General features: G+C 41.6%; 1 protein-coding gene across 4 annotated transcripts in view; it reads left to right on the forward strand.

Annotated features, from left to right (window-relative positions):
* ncoa2 (nuclear receptor coactivator 2) overlaps positions 1 to 18725 on the forward strand; it is a 164881-nt gene that overhangs the window by 102349 nt on the left and 43807 nt on the right. For all 4 annotated transcript variants that reach the window (XM_062021263.1, XM_062021265.1, XM_062021266.1 and 1 more), the window contains exons 5-6: positions 2655 to 2758; positions 15722 to 15899. In XM_062021263.1, coding sequence (XP_061877247.1) covers positions 2655 to 2758; positions 15722 to 15899 — 282 coding nt within the window. The remainder of the gene's footprint in view (positions 1 to 2654; positions 2759 to 15721; positions 15900 to 18725) is intronic.

An 18725-nucleotide genomic window follows, 5' to 3' on the forward strand; every position in this document is an offset into this window, starting at 1 on the left:
GTGTGTGTGTGTGTGTGTGTGTGTGTGTGTGTGTGTGTGTGTGTGTGTGTGTGTGTGTGTGTGTGTGTGTGTGTGTGTGTGTGTGTGTGTGTGTGTGTGTGTGTGTGTGTGTGTGTGTGTATGTGTGTGTGTGTGTGTGTGTGTGTGTGTGTGTGTGTGTGTGTGTGTGAGTGAGTGTTTATATGTGTGTGTATTAGGGTTGTACGGTATACCGGTACTAGTATAGTACCACGGTACTAATGAATCAAAAACAGTACTATACTCTGTTTACAAGTGACGTAAAACTGCTATGGGAAAGTCGCATTGTTGCTGCAGTTGCAGTTACATTACCTGCAGCCTTGACGTAAAATCACGATATAAACAAAAGAGAGCTGTATCATACGATTGACATTGGAGTGGCGCACAGCACTACTTTTTTTCAGTCTTAATGATACGCGGGCAAACAGCCTAGTTTGTTACTCACAATGTTTGGTCGTGTGATTTCCGAACTGGCATACAGAAACCGGGGCATCATTATTGTCAAAAAAGGAATCATACAAAGAGTGTGGCATACGAACCTCGAGGTACCAATTTCTGATTTTTTGCTGACTATCAGTTTTGTAATAGGCCTTTAAAAACAGCAGAGAGCTCATGTTTTAAGGCCCAAACATACTCTGACAGAACATACACGGAACAGAGTCTGTATGTATTTTTCCACATCAACGCAGATCTGCATTTTGAAACCACTGCATATCATAAAGTCAAAATGAGGCCATTGTATTAATGAAAAGTTTTCCACGACTCACTTCTGAGACAATTTCAGACACCGTCGATAACTGGCTGCCACATTTTGCTCACAGCAGACTGTAGCGAATACTCAGAGCGACAGCCGTCCTATGTGCATCTCTTTTGGCATTTAATTGCCATACATACCAACCTCCTTTTTATTTTAATGCTTTGCAAAGTCAGCAGGCCGAGCAGCTCCACTTTCTCGTCGTCAACATAGGGCGCCATGAGAGAAACATTTTAATAACGCCCAAGGTTTGTGGGAAATGTTATGTTTTAACAATATTTTGCAAGAAACTACTGAAGCCTGGATTATGCTAATTTGTCAAGGCACCATCACACGCTACGCCTGCGTGATCATCCCCCTGAAAAAAAATCCTCAAAAAATAATGTAACACTGCGCTGCACTCCTGATTTTGGATCAACATTTTCAATAAGAGTGACCGGTGTAACAAATTCATCATGTTGAGACGCCATCGTACGCTACGCCGGTGTGATCATCCCCCTGAAAAAAACCCTCTTGCGTAGAGTTGTGTGCACATTCATGACTAAAATAACCTCATGCTACACCCCTGTGATTGCGGATCAACATTTATTGTAAAAGTCCACATTGAGCATGTCAATGCGCCATCGTACGCAACGCCGACGTGATCATCCCCCCTGCATAAACTATCTTGTGCAGCGTGACGTGCACATTCACAAATAAGCAAACCCTGTGCTACAATCCCCTGATTTCGGATCAACAATTGCTATAAAAGGGACAAGTGTAACGCATTGATCATGTCAAGGTGCCATTGTACGCTAAGCCAGCGCGCTCATCCCCCTGGAAAAAATCCTGTTGCACAGCTTGACGTGCACATCCCATAAATAATCTAACCTACTGCTGCACTCCTCTGATTTCAGATCAACATTTGCTATAAAAGGGACTAGTGAAACACATTGTACGCTATGATCATCCCTCTGGAAAAAAACTTTCTTGCGTAGTGTAACGTGCACATTCATAAATAATCCTACCTAACGCTACAATCCTCTGATTTCGGATCAACAATTGCTAAAAAAAAAAAAAAGGGACTAGTGGAACACATTGATCATGTCAAGGTGCCATTGTACGCTATGGCAGCATGCTCATCCCCCTGGAAAAAAATCTTCTTGCACAGCGTGGCGTGTACATCCCATAAATAATCTAATGTTGCGCTTCACTCTTTTGGTATCGAAATATTTGCAATAAAAGGACACACTGATCATGTCAGGGCACCATTGTATGCTACACCAGCTTGATCATCCCCTGAAAAAAAACGTAGCATGACGTATACCTCCATAAATATTCTAACCTTGTTCTGCACTCATCTAAATTTTGGATAAGCAATTGCAATGAAAGTAACACATTGATCAGTTCCAGATCCAATAAACACTGTCCCTGATTTTTTTTTAACCATCATTGTTTATCAGCGACAAAGGAAGTTAACAAGCTCAGTAGAGTGCTCCTGTTATGTACAGTAGAGGGTCTTTGACTAGCATTTTAGTCCTGTCCGGCATGTTATTTACTACGATACATGTTGCTTTACTTCTGCGTCCACAACTATCTTGTTGTTTGGAAAATGATCATGTATCATTACTTTTGATTATGTACTCCTGCAGGATGTCTATAATTGCACATGACAACATAATGCATTCAGTTCTCACTAATAACCTTTTTACTTCGCGGGCTTGGTTTTGAGTCACAGCAATGTAAGAAAAAAATGATACAAATTGAAAAATACTGTATCTTGTCAACAAGTATTGTATGTAGGTCAGTTTCTGGTTTTCTCTTCTGCAGCCTGTAGTTTTGGATCAATGCATGTTCCCTTTTTCTTTTCTTTTTTTTTTTACTTTCATGTGTCCGCCAACAGAGAAAGCGGCCGCAGCCAATGAGGAGGAGGTGCAGAAGGCCGATGTGTCATCGACGGGCCAGAGTGTGATTGACAAAGATGCCTTGGGACCAATGATGCTGGAGGTGGGTAGCGAGACTCATCTTGGGCGATAATGCCATGAGAATTTCATATCACACACTTTGAGCACATTTTGAACTCTCATTCCGGCACAGGCTCCATAATTTAATCAGCGGTGGAAATATATTTAAGAGCTGTCCGCAGAGACGATGGCAAATGGGCTAAAAGTGGCCGTGTGTGTATGTGGAGTTAAAGCTGCCAGCATCTTGTATCTGCCCCGGATTGGCTGTAAATCACAGAGCACAGCAATGGCCTCATTGTCCTGCGGAGGGCCACTGAAGTGCTTATGTATAATGGGAAAGAAAGCAAGAGCCTGATGAATGAATCACTCCATTGAGCCTGTCCTCACGCTCACATCCTCCCTCCCTTTCTCTCGCTTACTTGTTCAATTCATGTTTCCCTCTCTTCCTCTCTCACCCATATTCTCTTCATTCGCCTTTAGATCTGTCCTGTCATAGAATATTTATAGCGCTCCTGGTCCAGCGTCACCAAATCGACATACTGACTCTGAGCTAAATATAGCCGCGGTGCTGCCTGCATGCTTTTCCATCTGTCAGCCGGCCCTCCAACCAAAAAAAAAAACCCTCAGCGATCGACTATTCGTACTCACTCTGCTCCGGCCACATCCCAGTGCGGCAACCCATGCTCATTGGAGGATGTTTAAGAAGGAAGGCTGTAGGCGAGCAAAACAGCCATCTTCCCCGATATCATATAATTACAATAAAAAAGTTGTAATGTTATAAGGAAGAAGTCATAATATCACAACTTTAAAAAAAATATTTTTTAAGAAAAAGAGTCAATAAAACAAAGTTGCACAAATATGAGAATTGCTTGGATTTTACTGACGTCACGTCCAGCTCACATGCCCCGCCCATTAAATTTCCGTCGTGGTCAAGCTAGATCTGTTGACAATGGGCGCCATTTTGCCTTTCTCGAAGAAAAAATGTCCTATGCTTGTAGTTTTTGGCTGTATGAATCGTTCAAATCACGAAAAGGATACGTTTCTTTAGAGTTCCTTGAAAGGTAATCAAAAAGGGCGGAAGAGTGCAAGATTTTATGAAACGACGACGAGAAAAGCAGCTCACACTCCAATCCGAGGGAGCAGAGTTGAAGAATGCATGAGTTTGCAGTGATCACATCGTTAAAGGTTTGTTGGATATACTTTGAACAACTATTATTTCCTATATAAGTATTATTTTGATATTTGTATTTTTTCAAAAAGCACCAACTCGGCGAGTCTAAATAAAAGAAAGTAAATGTGAGCAACACCTAAAAGAGTTAAGCTTTTACTAAAGGCAGCAATCATAAATGAAGCTTTCAGCACATACACAATGTTGACATCAGTGGCGTGCGGTGAGGTTCATGTCAGGTGAGGCACTGACTTCATCACAGTCAGATTTACAAACATATGAACCCTAAAGAGTATCTTATTCACCATTTGATTGGCAGCAGTTAACGGGTTATGTTTAAAAGCTCATACCAGCATTCTTCCTTGCTTGGCACTCGGCATCAAGGGTTGGAATTGGGGGTTAAATCACCAAAAATTATTCCCAGGCACGGCGCCGCTGCTGCCCACTGCTCCCCTCACCTCCCAGGGGGTAAACAAGGGGATGGGTCAAATGCAGAGGACAAATTTCACCACACCTAGTGTGTGTGTGACAATCATTGGTATACTTACCGTATTTTCCGCACCATAAGCCGCACCTAAAAACCACAAGTTTTCTCAAAAGCTGACAGTGCGGCTTATAACCCGGTGCGCTTTATATATGGATTAATATTAATATTTATTTTCATAAAGTTTAGGTCTCGCAACTACGGTAAACAGCCGCCATCTATTTTTCCCCGTAGAAGAGGAAGCGCTTCTTCTACGGTAAGCAACCGCCCCCATAGAAGAGGAAGCGCTTCTTCTTCTACTGTAAGCAACCGCCAAGGTGAGCACCCGCCCCCGTAGAAGAAGAAGCGCGCGGATATTTCATTTCATTTATGTGTTTCTGTAAAGACCACAAAATGGCTCCTACTAAGAGACACGCGTACAAGGTTCCACTGACTTTTGATATTCCTGTGAACCGCACTGTGGATACAACGGGAGCACGTACGGTGAATATCCGTTAGCTTGCCATGCTAACGACCAGAAACTTCCACCCATGGTGATATTCAAAAGGAAGACCTGCCAAAAGAGAACTTTCCAGCCGGCGTCATCATAAAAGCTAACTCGAAGGGATGGATGGATGAAGAAAAGATGAGCGAAGAGACCGGGTGACTTTTTTCACGCAGCTCCGTCCCTGTTGATCTACGACTGCATGCGCGTCCACATCACAGATGGTGTCAAAAAACAAGTGAAGCACACCGAAGAAGAAGAAGAATTCGAGGGATTTGTGGATGAGTAATAACTTCAGAACGTGAGCTTTAAATTTTTATTTTGTGTGTTGTGTGACATTAACGGTCGAGCAACGTTGAGTTATTGATGTTGCTATTGCTCTGCACTATTTTGAGTGTTACTATTTTTGTGATTGCACATTTGCACATTACATTTTGGGAGTGAACAGAGTTGTTAGAACGCTGGTTTGTAATATATTATTAAAGTTTGACTGACCTATCTGACTGTTTTTTTGACATTCCCTTTAGCGTAGCGTGGGTGCGGCTAATAACACGGGGCGGCTAATAGGTAAACAAAGTTTTGAAATATGCCATTCATTGAAAGTGCGGCTAATAACACGGGGCGGCTTATGGTGCGGAAAATACGGTAACTTTAACTTTACACTTACAAACTGTAGCACACAAAAAAGCACATTTAATTTAAAAAAACGTTATTATGGTCTTACCTTTACTGATAAGTGCGGGAGCAGTGGTGTTCGTGTTGGAGGAGTTGTGAATGAATGAAATATGAAATCTGCGCTGTAGTCTGCAAGTGTACCTAATGTTGTGTACCTAATGTTGTGTCCCTGTTCACGGCTCCTCCGGCGCGCCACGCGAGCATTGTTGTTTTTGCACTTTTTGGCTTCTTGTTAAGTTACTTTTTTTGGGTGGATTCGGTCTTGCACGTGGAGGGTTTGGGTGTGGGCTTTGGTTGGTGTGGCGCTCCCGTCGGGCGGTGCATTCTGCGGCGGAGGTGCTTGCCTGCTTGGCACCAGTAGGCGGGGTTATGAGACGAGCCTCCAGTTTTATGATCGCTCAGCACAAGAAATACGTTACACACATACAGTTGTTGACAAAATACACTGTACATTATATACCTCAGCTAACTAAACTATGGAAATGTATAATATAATTCATATAGCAATACGGTCTCACTGCACAGCAGGCCAGAAGTTAGCCGAGTCATTGCGCACAATCCATGTTGAGGCACAAGTGCCTCAACTGGCTGCTGATCACCGCACCGTCTTTTCTCAGTATTTGAACGGCAAATGTGAAAATAAAAATAAAAATAAATCTAAAACTGGTGAAGTTAAATGGAAAATAACTTTAGTAGAATCCCTGGATACATATAACAATTTAATTAATTTGTTTTCTTTTTACTTTTTTTTTTCTTTCCATGATGGCAGGTGAGGCCGTGCCTCCCCTGGCTCTAGTGACTTCACGCCACTGGTTGACATCTATAGTTATATTTTGATGAAGAAGGGGAAAACACGCTGCTCATAAACGGCGCGTGAAACAGCAACAAACATGGCATCTTAGACGCAAAGTTAAGTCATGAAATGCAACTTAACCCGAGAAAAAACGGTGCATACTTATCCGGGAGAGTCTTGATACCAATTTCCTTGACCCAGCCACACACACAGAAGTTGTAGACCTCCCTGCTTTTCCAAGTTTTCATCTGTTTTGTCGTGTAGAATGATGTCTGGAGCACAATAGTTCGATATGTCTGGGAAGGCGACCGACGTATAATCCTTAATCACTCGACAAATCTTTTTTTGATGAAGTATAAGGATCTATTCCATTGCATAGTTAAGAGTTTTTGCTTGTATCTGCTTTTTGTAGGAAGATTTAAGCCTCTTTTGAACTCCGATAATTCGCACGATGCTTGCTTTACAACAGCTATCCTGGATTTGTTGACCACCACTGGTTTTCACTTCCGGTAAAAAGTCCCGTGACGGAATACAAGCAATAGTCATATATTTACGATAATTTAGTGGAAATATTATGTAGAAAAAGACGTACTATTATGGCTTTAGGGAAGTTTTTTGCAAGAATAACAAGTACATTGAAAAAAATAATTACAGTAATAATATGGATTTTTCTTTTTTTTAATCGCAGTTTCACTCAAAATTATAAAAATAAATTTACAGTTGCAGTAATAAAGCTAAAATATTATGAAAAAAAATCACAGCTTAAAATTAAAACTAACAAAGTTGTAATATTTCAATAATACAATTTAACCACTTGAAAAATTAAATTTTGCTAAAAAAAAAATAGTAAAATTGTGAAACTAAGGTCATAGAGTTATGATAAAGTTGAAATATAAAAGGCGTACTATCCTGACTTTAGAGAAGTTATTTACCTAAAATAAGGTTGTACAATGAAAATTAATTTTGGATATTCAATAATAACATTTAACAGAAAAGTTATGGTTATGATAGTTAAAATATTATGAGGTAAAAAGTTCAATTATCACTACTTAAATTATTTTCAAAGAAGTTGTAAAACTAACAAAATTTTAATATTACAAGAATAAAATCTAACTAATACAACAGTTTTTAATAAAAAAAGTAAGTATTGTTGTGCTTGTAGCGTGAAAGCAAAACAAAAACGTGTGGGTCGTTTATTCATCATGAACCAGCAAGAATGAAAGCTTACATCACATAAACAAAAATGGTGGGAACAACAAACCCCCACCTTTGTGAGAATCTCTTGACGGCCACTTAAAGGGGCCACGCTGAATTACTCACTCTTAACTGCATATGCAAAACAAGAACAACATTGTCATGTGCACAATCGAACAGTACAGCGAATGAGGATGACAAAGTCAAGTAACAGGTGTGGTGAATCATGTCCTTAAATCAACCGCTACACACGTCCCCCCAGAATTTGCCATCACAAAGAAAAATAAACGGTCAATGGACAGGGGCACGGACGGGCCGACCAGACCGGGTGCGCCGGACTGGTACTAACGCCGGGGAGTCAGCAGGGGGGACCGGTAGGGTATCTGCACTGTCTAAGGTCCCGGGGCCCTGCTTAGAAGGATGCAAAATATTATCATGGGGCCTAGGTAGAGCGGGCGAACAACCCCGGCGCGGGGGACGACCCCGGTGCGGGGGTACGGCCGTGGTAACCGGCTGACTAAGATCCAAGTGGGCCGCTTTCAACCGGTCCACCGTGATTTTTTCAGACCAACCCCCGATATCCAATAGAAAATGTTTGTCCGCTCTCTAGGACGCGAAATGGCCCATCGTAAGGAGGCTGAAGGGGGGCGCAGTGGGCGTCGTGGCGGACAAAAACAAATGCTCCTCTCCTTAAAGAAGCGGGAACATGAGACGGCGTAAGGCCGTGTTGAGAAGTGGGGATGGGGGAAAAACCCTTGGCGGCATCAAGGAGAGCAGCTCGCTGCTCACTGGCGGACCAAGGTGCCGTCGTGCTAGGAATAAAGTCACCTGGCACTCGCAGGGGCTGGCCATACACCAACTCTGCAGAGGAAGATTGCAGGTCTTCCTTGGGGGTAGTTCGAAGCCCCAGCATCACCCAAGGGTACTTTCCTACCCAAGCGCTATCTTTCAGGGACGCCCTGAGCGCTGCCTTCATGGACCTGTGAAATCGCTCACATACCATTGGCCTGTGGGTGATACGCCGTCGTGTGGTGGAGTTTCACTCCCAAGCTCTCGGCCACAGCGGCCCAGAGCTCAGAAGTGAACTGAGAGCCCAGGTCGGATGATATGTCCGACGGGGTACCGAAACGGGGCAACCCATGTACCAATGAACGCGCGCGCCACCTCTGCGGAGATGGCGGACGTCAGTGGTACTGCCTCCGGCCAGCGGATGGTCCTGTCGACCATCGTGAGGAGGTATGTGCAGCGCGGGCACATGGAGCTGTGGCCGACCGGTAGCGACGTCGCAAAGGAGCGTAACCCCTGTGTCCTCAAATGGGACCTCAGACAACCGTAGCCCTGTGGCTGCAGCCTTCAGAGCTTGGATGTCCGGGTCGTCGGCCTGGTCAACTGACATTTGTGCAAAATCAAAGCCCCACATGGACAGCGCCCGCGACGACTCGGGAAAGGCAGTCAGCAACGACATTGCTCTTACCAGCTAAGTGCTGGATGTCCGTCGTGAACTCTGAGACGTAAGAGGGGTGCCTCTGTTGCCGAGTCGACCACGGTTCAGCTGTCTTGGCCATCGTGAAATTGAGGGGTTTGTGGTCCACAAAAGCTGTGAAAGGCCGGCCTTCAAGCAACGAACGGAAATGGCGTATGGCTATATAGAGGCCAAGGAGCTCACGGTCAAATGTGCTATATTCCCGCTCGCAGGGGCGCAACTGCCTGCTAAAGAAAGCCAGAGGTTGCCAAGTGCCACCCACCCACTGCTCATGCACTGCACCTACAGCATAGTATGACGCGTCCGTGGTGATTGCAATAGTAGCATCGGGTAATGGGTGTGCCAGCAGGGTAGCGTTAGCGAGAGCAGACTTGACCCCCACAAAAGCACTGTGCCGCGCGTCAGACCAGTCCACCATGTGCTTGGGAGCAGCTCCTTTAAGAGCATCATACAGCGGCCACATGAGGTCAGCTGCCCGGGGAATGAAACGATGGTAACCATTTACCATGCCAAGAAACTCCTGAAGAGCCTTAACCGTGAGTGGGCGGGGGAGGTTTGCGATGGCAGCAACCTTCGCTGGGAGGGGAACTGCCCCGCACTCCGTTACACGATGTCCGAGGAAGTCGATTACAGACAACCCGAACTGGCACTTAACAATTAACAATGGGCCCATGTTGGCTAAGGCGCTGAAAAAGGGACCTGAGGTGGGTCACATGCTCGGCCTGAGAGGTGCTCGCTACCAGGTTATCGTCCAAGTAGACAAACAGAAACGGCAAGTCACGTAAAACAGAGTCCATCAACCGCTGGAAAGTCTTTGCGGCACTCTTAAGGCCAAAAGGCATTCGTAAAAATTTGAACAGTCCAAATGGGGTGATGACCGCTGTCTTCGGGATATCAGAGGGGTGGACCGGAAGAGATCTACCTTAGAAAACACAATTTTCCCAGCCAGGTTGGCGGAAAAATCTTGTATGTGGGGGACCGGATAACGGTCCGGGGTAGTCGCCTCGTTGAGTCTGCGGTAATCACCGCATGGCCGCCAAACACCTCCCGGCTTCTCCACCATGTGGAGGGGCGACGGCCACGGGCTGTCTGAGCGGCGAATGATCCCGAGGTGTTCCATGGTCTCGAATTAAGCTTTAGCGATGGAGAGTTTAGCAGGGTCTAGGCGCCGGGCTCGTGCGTGCACAGATTGGCCCGTGGTGGCAATGTGGTGTTCCACACCATTCTTGGCGGTAGATGACGAGAACGTGGGTTGCGCAGGGTGGGGAACTCAGCGAGGAGGCGCAGAAAAAGTCTGCGGTGGGTAGCATGCTGGAAAGCCTGATTGAGTCCGTCGCGCTGAGACTGCAATTGTTACGAGCAGAACGTAATCGCATCCACCAAACGCCTGTTTTTTACATCCACAAGGAGGCCGAAAGCACAGAGAAAATCTGCACCGATGAGCGGCACCGTCACTTTAGCAGTCACAAAGCTGTCCACCAAAACACAGTTCCACGTACCGTATTCCATAAGTGCAGATAGGGCTGCCATTGGCCGCTTCCATGGGGGGCCATGTGACTCAGACAGCATGTCCAACCTTGATGCTGGCATGACGCTCCTCTGCGCGCCGGTGTCACACAGGAACCGTCGTCCAGAGAGGAAGTCCTGGATGAAGAGCAGCCTGCCAGTACTGCCGACGCTCATGGCTACTGCTGAGCGCCGGCCCCGGCGTTTACCGGCGGCGGTCCACGGAAACTGCACGGGGGACGGCACCGCCTGGCTTTGGTCCCGAACTTTGCGTGGAAAAAACATAATCCAGAATCCAGTTGCCGCCTGGGGGGCGCAGCAGCAACGAGAGTGGAAGAATCTGCCATGGGTCTTTCTGTCTCAGCCGGAAGGAATGCAGCCACATAAGTTGGGAGGCTAAAAAGAACTTCTCAGCTTCAGCAGCTAGTTCGCGGCAGTCCAAAATGGCGGTATTGGCTAAAGCAGCCCGCACCTGAGAAGGCAGGAGTTTCAGGAAAAGCTGCACGAAGAGGAATCCTGGTCTGTGCTCACCTAAGAGGCCTAGCATGTTGTCCTTTAGTTCAGAGGGCTTGCAATCGCCAAGCCCCTGCAACGAAAAAAGGCGGCTAGCTCGCTCCGCGTTGGAAAGTTGAAATGTCTTTAAGAGGTGAGCCTTCAACGTGAGGTACTTGTTCCTCTCCGGTGGGTGCGTAAGGACGCTAACCACTGGTCGCCGTCGCGCTCCCGAGGGAGGACACGACATAATAAAACTTAGTGTCATCCTCTGTGATACCACGCAGGGCGAACTGTGCCTCGGCCTGGGCAAACCATGCAGTCGCGGAAGATTCCCAGAACTCGGGCAGCTTCAGAGAAACCGCATTCGCCGTCACGGTCGATAATATTCACTGAATCCATTCAGTGAAGCGTCAGGGTCACCAGTGTTGTGCTTGTAGCGTGAAAGCAAGACAACTTGAAGTATCGTTGACACACAAAAACGTGTGGGTCGTTATTCATCAAGAACCAGCAAGAATAAACGCTTACATCACACACACTCAAAAATGGCGGGAACAACAAACCCCCACCTTTGTGAGAATCTCCTGACGCCGACTTAAAGGAGCCATGCCGAATTACTCGCTCTTAACTGCATATATGAATGCTAAACAAGAACAACATTGTCATGTGAATCGAACAGTACAGTGAATGTTGATGACAAAGTCAAGTAACAGGTGTGGTGAATTATGTCCTTAAATCAACCGCTACAATATTCTATTTATTACAGGGAAATGCTCTTAATATCAAGATTTAGTTTTTTGCAAGATTTAGGTTGTCCTATGAAATCCAAATTATTAATATTTGAAATTGAACTATTAAAAAAGAGGTAGAATTTTAGGTTGAAATATGAAAATAGTCATATACTGTAGTTATCATTATAAAGTGGAAATATGAGGAAAAAGACGTACTATCACAACTTTATTTGGCAAGAATGAGGTTGTACTATGAAAACACCATTTTAGAGAAAAATAGAAATAAATTAATGAAAACTATTTTTTTAAGTGGATTTTCATGCAACACAAAATTGTACAGTTGTGAATATGAAGTAATGTTGTTTCAGTAATAAAGTTGAAATAGTATAAGGAAAAAGTTATTATACTGTATCACAACCTTAAAATTATTTTTGAAAGAATAACGTTGTAAAACTAACTACAAGAATAAAATTAAACTGTTTAAAAGTGTGGATTTTCACTCAAAACAAAGTTGTACAATTGTGGAAAAGGTCATTGTTACAGTAATGAAGTTAAAATAGTATAAGGAAAAGCTTGAATATCACAACCTAAAATGATTTTGAAAGAATAAAGTTGTAAAACTAACATGTCAAGTCAAACTTTATTTATATAGAACTTTTCATACGCAGGCAGGTGGCAAACACAAAGTGCTGTACAAAATAAAGGCAACACGCACACACACAGCACTATTGACAATAATACAACAAAAAATGGAATTGTCAATCATAAAATCAAACCAATAAAACATTGTTTTAACCAAAAACAAAATATTGCACTTATTATTATGAGATATTAGGGTTTAATATCAAAACTAAGTTATTTTGCAAGAGTAAGGTTGTACAATGAAAACAAAAATGAAATTGAAGTATTACACGAAAAAAATGTTTAATTTTTTTGAAAACCAAGGTTGTTATGATTATAAAGTCATCCACCTGTTTCCTACCGCTTGTCCCTCTTGGGCTCGCGGGGGTGCTGGAGCCTATCCCAGCTACACTCGGGCGGAAGGCGGCATACACCATGGACAAGTCGCCACCTCATCGCGGGGCCAACACAGATAGACAGACAACATTCACACTCACATTCACACACTAGGGCCAATTTTAATATTAACTTTTTTAAATAGTTGTTTATTTTGCGAGAATACATTTGTATTACAAAAGCGAAGATGGAATATTAGTAGAATAAAATAGTAATTAAAAAATTGAAAAATATTATATCATTCTTGCAATGTTCTGGATTTTTCTTTTGGGTTTTTTAAATGTATTCTTGTAACTTCACTCAGAATACTACTATTTGTTTCAGTCTGGTCCTTGTAGTCTTGTTATAAAGTTATATTTATATACTATATAATTTCATAGCAAAAGTTCCCCAGTTCCTCCAGCAAGACATCATCTAAAGTGAATAGTCATAATAATCTCGCCATGTTTGATGAATGCATCCTTAAAAATTGTGAGTTATGCGCGTGCATAACGTTACAGTGCAGTGTATGTTTGGAGAGCAAGCAAAGAGCAGCTTTTCCCTATCATTCCTTTGATAACGTATGGCAACCTTTAACCGCTGTGTCAACTTATACACAACGTTGCAGGGCAAACATAAACATTACATTTCCATTCATCAAGCCCAACAGGGAAAAAATACATCCAAAGTACATGAATGTGTGACAGCAGCTGTCGTCTGTGCAGTGTTTCTATAATCCAAGCGCTGTAAATGACTGTATTGGCCAACGGCGTTATGTAAGCATGTCTGGAAGACGGCGAGAGTTTGGCAGCGGAGTTTGTGGGCTCTGTTCTCTCTTTGGCCTACTTGTCCGGTCCGTGGCCTTTCTTCACACAGAATGCACTTACACAACCGTAGTCCATGCTGGGGCGGCGGAGCTTCACGGTGTGATAGATGAGAGCGCCACCGGTCTATTTACAGCTCACGTCAGCAAGGGGAAACACCAGCATTTATGGAATGGCGCCAGCCTGAAAAGATTGAAGTCTATACGTTTAGTCATAAATATGTACAGTATATACAATTAGTTGAATGATTATTCTGGGCACAGAGGTGAGATGGAAACACCTTGACTCTTGATGCCAGGTTTTACAGCTTAACAAGGACCAGTAATCCTCCTTTTTTCCTCCAAAGGCTGCGAGAGATTTGATGGCCTAATTGCCACCATCTTCTGTGTAATGGTTGACCCGGGGCCGTATTCTTTCAATTAAGTGTTCCTCCTCCCGAGCATCCTCTCTTTCCTGCAGGCGCATGCTTTTAGCCTGCTTTCCATCAGTTTGCAAGAATGATGGATGTACCCGGCACAAAGCGTATTATACCTGTTTTTAGACACAACAGAGATAAACGCTGCTTATGTTGCACATGACATATTATGATTACATCACATTATGAACACTGTATAGCTTTTAGCGATTATTTCTTCAGTTAAAGAGCATGGTGTAAACAAAAGCTTTGAGCCAAATATTTTTTTAAATAAATTACTGCATATTGTTTTAATTTAAGATAAGAATATGTTGATTAACAGCCTAAAAGTAAGATGTCTTCCTTCATCCGAAATGTTCGCAGTTTTATGCATTTCTGGAAAATATGTGCAAAAATAATGTAATCTGTATTAGTAGTGCTGTCAAGCATTTAAAAACAATAGGGGTAAATTGAATTATGATCTGCAATTCATTATTCTATTTTTTTGTTTAAATCTCACCAAAAATGCTGAGGAAAGCCCTCACCTTGAGATGTTTTCTGTTAAATTCAATACATTATTATTAAGACAGGTATTTAAACAAATACCTTTTCATTAGAGGTTTTTATTTATAAAAATAAAACATCAGGTCCATATATTGCTGAAATAATACATCAACAAACAATAAGAACAATTGTGTTAGGAATGAGTAATTAATGTTAAACGTGCTGCTTTTCCTCTGCTTCAAATATAAAATAAATACAACAGACCCATCAATCACAGAGTAGGAATTTGAATATAATCTACACATCATTGTACATGTAGTACTGTATATCACTATATTGGTTTTAAATATAATGTACACATCATTGTATATGTAATATCACTATATTGATTTTAAATGTAATTTACACATTATTGTATATGTAAAATATCACTATTTTGATTTTAAATATAATGTTCACATCATTGTATATGTAATATAACTATATTGATTTTAAATGTAATGTACACATCATTGTACATGTAATATCACTATATTGATTTTAAATGTAATGTACACATCATTGTACATGTAATATCACTATATTGATTTTAAATGTAATGTACACATCATTGTACATGTAATATCACTATATTGATTTTATTTAAATGTACACATTATTCTACATGACTATACGACTATGTTATCACTACATTGATTTTAAATATAATGTTCACATCATTGTAGATGTAATATATCACTATGTTGATTTTAAATATAATTTACACATCATTGTACATGTTTAACTGTATATTATCACAATATTAATTTTAAATCAATCAATCAATGTTTATTTATATAGCCCTAAATCACAAGTGTCTATAATCTATACATCATTGTTGATGTAATATATCATTATATTGATTTTAAATATAATGTGTGTGTATATATATATGTATATGTGTATATATATATATATATATATATATATATATAATATATATATATATATATAATTTTATTGTACATGAAATGTATACACTATATTGATGTACAGATGTATTACAATAGTAGAAAGTCAGCTTAATGTGTCTCAAAAAAAAAATAGCCGAAAGTTCTACAATAGAACAATCAATGCACGTTACTCTAAAAATTTAAAAAAAATAATCATATTGTCTGCTCCATGAGAGTGAGACCTCTTTTTCGCCATGGTTACATGGTATCTTTGTGCCGTAATTATCGTAATAATTTGACACCCCTAGTTTTTGTCATACATTTCTTGTCCTTTTCTTTCCTGCAGGCCCTGGATGGCTTCTTTTTTGTGGTGAATATGGAGGGCAACATCGTTTTTGTGTCTGAGAACGTGACCCAGTACCTGCACTACAACCAGGAGGAGCTGATGAACACCAGTGTCTACAGCGTGTTGCATGTGGGGGATCATGCCGAGTTCATCAAGAACCTGCTGCCAAAATCCCTCGGTGAGCCTCTCGTGGTGTCAATTCTCTAAGCGTGCATGTTTCACCCCTTTTTTCTGTCAAACATGTTGCGTCATGCCCACTTCGGCACGTAACTGAGGTATGCTTTTCACTTAAAAAAGTAAAAAGTAAAAAAAGCTGGTTTTGTGACGTAACTTAATTTCAATATATTTGTAACAGTAAAGGGTGTCAAGTGAATTGATGCTCAAACAATCAGGGTAAAAACCTATGCAGGTGATTAGGGACGGGAATCGAAAACCGGTTCTTGCTGAAGAGCAACCGATTCCCAGTGTTTCGATTCGTGGAAATCATTTGCCAGTATTATTAACGCGTTTGATGACACCAAACACGGCGCTGATCGTGTCAAGGGGGTCCCTTGAAAACGAGATGTTTTATCTCAAGGGGCTATCCTAAATAAAATTAAATTGAAATTAAATTGGAGAGTTAATTACGAAAAATAATAACAGGAGAACTTGCAATATTTGCAAAATTTATATTTCACTATCAAAAGGATTAGCACACACAGAATGCTATAACGTTGAATGAATGACGCATTTTTGGTCCCTGCTGTTTTACAGCTAACTAACACTGCCTCATTGTAAAAGCTGCAGTTACTGTAAACATGAATCAATCAATCAAAGTTTATTTATATAGCCCTAAATCACGAGTGTCTCAAAGGGCTGCACAAGCCACAGCGACATCTTCGGCTCAGATCCCACATCAGGGCAAGAAAAAATTTGGAGGGGACCCCCCCCCCCCCTGGGTGACCGGTGCAATGGACTTCGAGTGGATCTAGTTAATAGTGTGAGAGTCCAGGCCATAGTGGGGCCAGCAGGGGATCATCTTGAGTGGAGACAAGTCAGCAGCGCAGAGAAGTCAACAACTGATGCACAGATAAGTGGTCCTTCCTGGGTCCCGACTTTGAACAGCTAGCCCATCATCTGTGGTCACCTAATAACCTCTCCACGCAGGAGAGGGGGGCAGAGCAAAAAAGAGACGACAGATCAACTGGTGTAAAAGGGGGATCTATTTAAAAGCTAGTGTATACAAATGAGTTTTAAAATGGGACTTAAATGCTTCGACTGAGGTAGCATCTCTAACTGTTACCAGGAGGGCATTCCAGAGTACTGGAGCCCGAATAGAAAACGCTCTATATATAGCCCGCAGACTTTTTTGGGGCTCTGGGAATCACTAATAAGCGGGAGTTCTTTGAACGCAGATTTCTTGCCGGGACATATAGTACAATACAATCAGCAAGATAGGATGGAGCTAGACCGTGTAGTATTTTATACGTAAGTAGTAAAACCTTAAAGTCGCATCTTAAGTGCACAGGAAGCCAGTGCAGGTGAGCCAGTATAGGCGTAATATGATCAAACTTTCTTGTTCTTGTCAAAAGTCTAGCAGCCACATTTTGTACTAACTGTAATCTTTTAATGCTAGACATAGGGAGGCCCAAAAATAATTTGTTACAGTAATCGAGACGAGACGTAACGAACGCATGAATAATGATCTCAGCATCGCTAGTGGAATGGAACGAATTTTAGCGATATTACGGAGATGAAAGAAGGCCGTTTTAGTAACACTCTTAATGTGTGACTCAAACGAGAGAAATTTACATAACTAGGTAAGACACATGTATTTTTAAAATGACTAAAAAAATGGTTTACATATATTTAAAGACAAATACGAAGACAAATAAAACATTAGTATCAACATATCGTTCTGCTGTATATTTAAATTTTTGCTGCTAGATTTATTACCACAATGTAACACCTCTGGTTTATTTATGTATATTATTCTTCCCTCTCTGTTTTTTTATTTGGTTTGGCAGAGGGGTAAACACTTATTTAAATTGGAGATGAAAAAACTTCCAACTTGAGGTTGTTTGATAATTTTGATAGGAAAACTAAGCACAAAAGGAAAGTACATTGATATATGAAATGCACGTTTAGAAATCATGTTAAATCAAAAATTTAAAAAAAAATGCAACCATATAGGATAAAGTTAGACTTTTATGCCGCTAGCTTAATGCTAGCACACAACAGACGAGCCTGTTGACAGGCTAACACAAAATACGTAGCATTGCAACAAACGTTTAACGGAACAACATTAATAAATTTCTACTTACATGTATATAGTCATCAAACTCTGTGGAATAATTGACTGCTAACTTTGTCCTACTAGGCCAGTCTGCTGCTCTCTATGCTGCCGAGCTACGGAAACCTTTTGCTCAAATCTCAAACTCTTAACTTTAAAATACATAACGTAGACAATGTTTTGTGTGACGTGATTCACATATAGCACCTGAAAGAAGAAGCATTACCTTCCTGTATTGCAAAATATAAAAATAAAAAGTGTTGGGTTTTTTTTGTTTAGTTTAGTTTTTTCCCCAAAATCCTTACTTGTGGCAACACAAGTAAATTTAGGTCCACCACAAGTAAAACATTTTGGGGAGAAAATTAGACTAATAAAAACTACTTTTTATTAATGTACGGGAAACACCCATTTCATTGGTAGAACTAATTTGTGGAGTCAGCTGATATTCAGTTTTGGTTGCTTATATTGTACTGGGCATATTTTTTTCAGTGTCAGTCACTTGTATTTCTGGTGCTATGGTTATCAACACACTTTTCCTTCTTTGACATCACATGTTGATGGAAGTCCAATTGTTTTCTGGTTCCTGGATGCTTCCCTCCCCTGTCAGCAGCATCGTGGCTCCTTTCCTGTGTTCTCATCTGGTGTCGTCTTTTCATTCAGGGTGTCATGTTCTTGCTCGGTTACCATGTTCCTGTTTTGTAACTTTCCTCAGCAACAATTGACACCCTTTCT

Source organism: Entelurus aequoreus, linkage group LG15, assembly GCF_033978785.1.
Source record: "Entelurus aequoreus isolate RoL-2023_Sb linkage group LG15, RoL_Eaeq_v1.1, whole genome shotgun sequence".
Classification (NCBI taxonomy): domain Eukaryota; kingdom Metazoa; phylum Chordata; class Actinopteri; order Syngnathiformes; family Syngnathidae; genus Entelurus; species Entelurus aequoreus.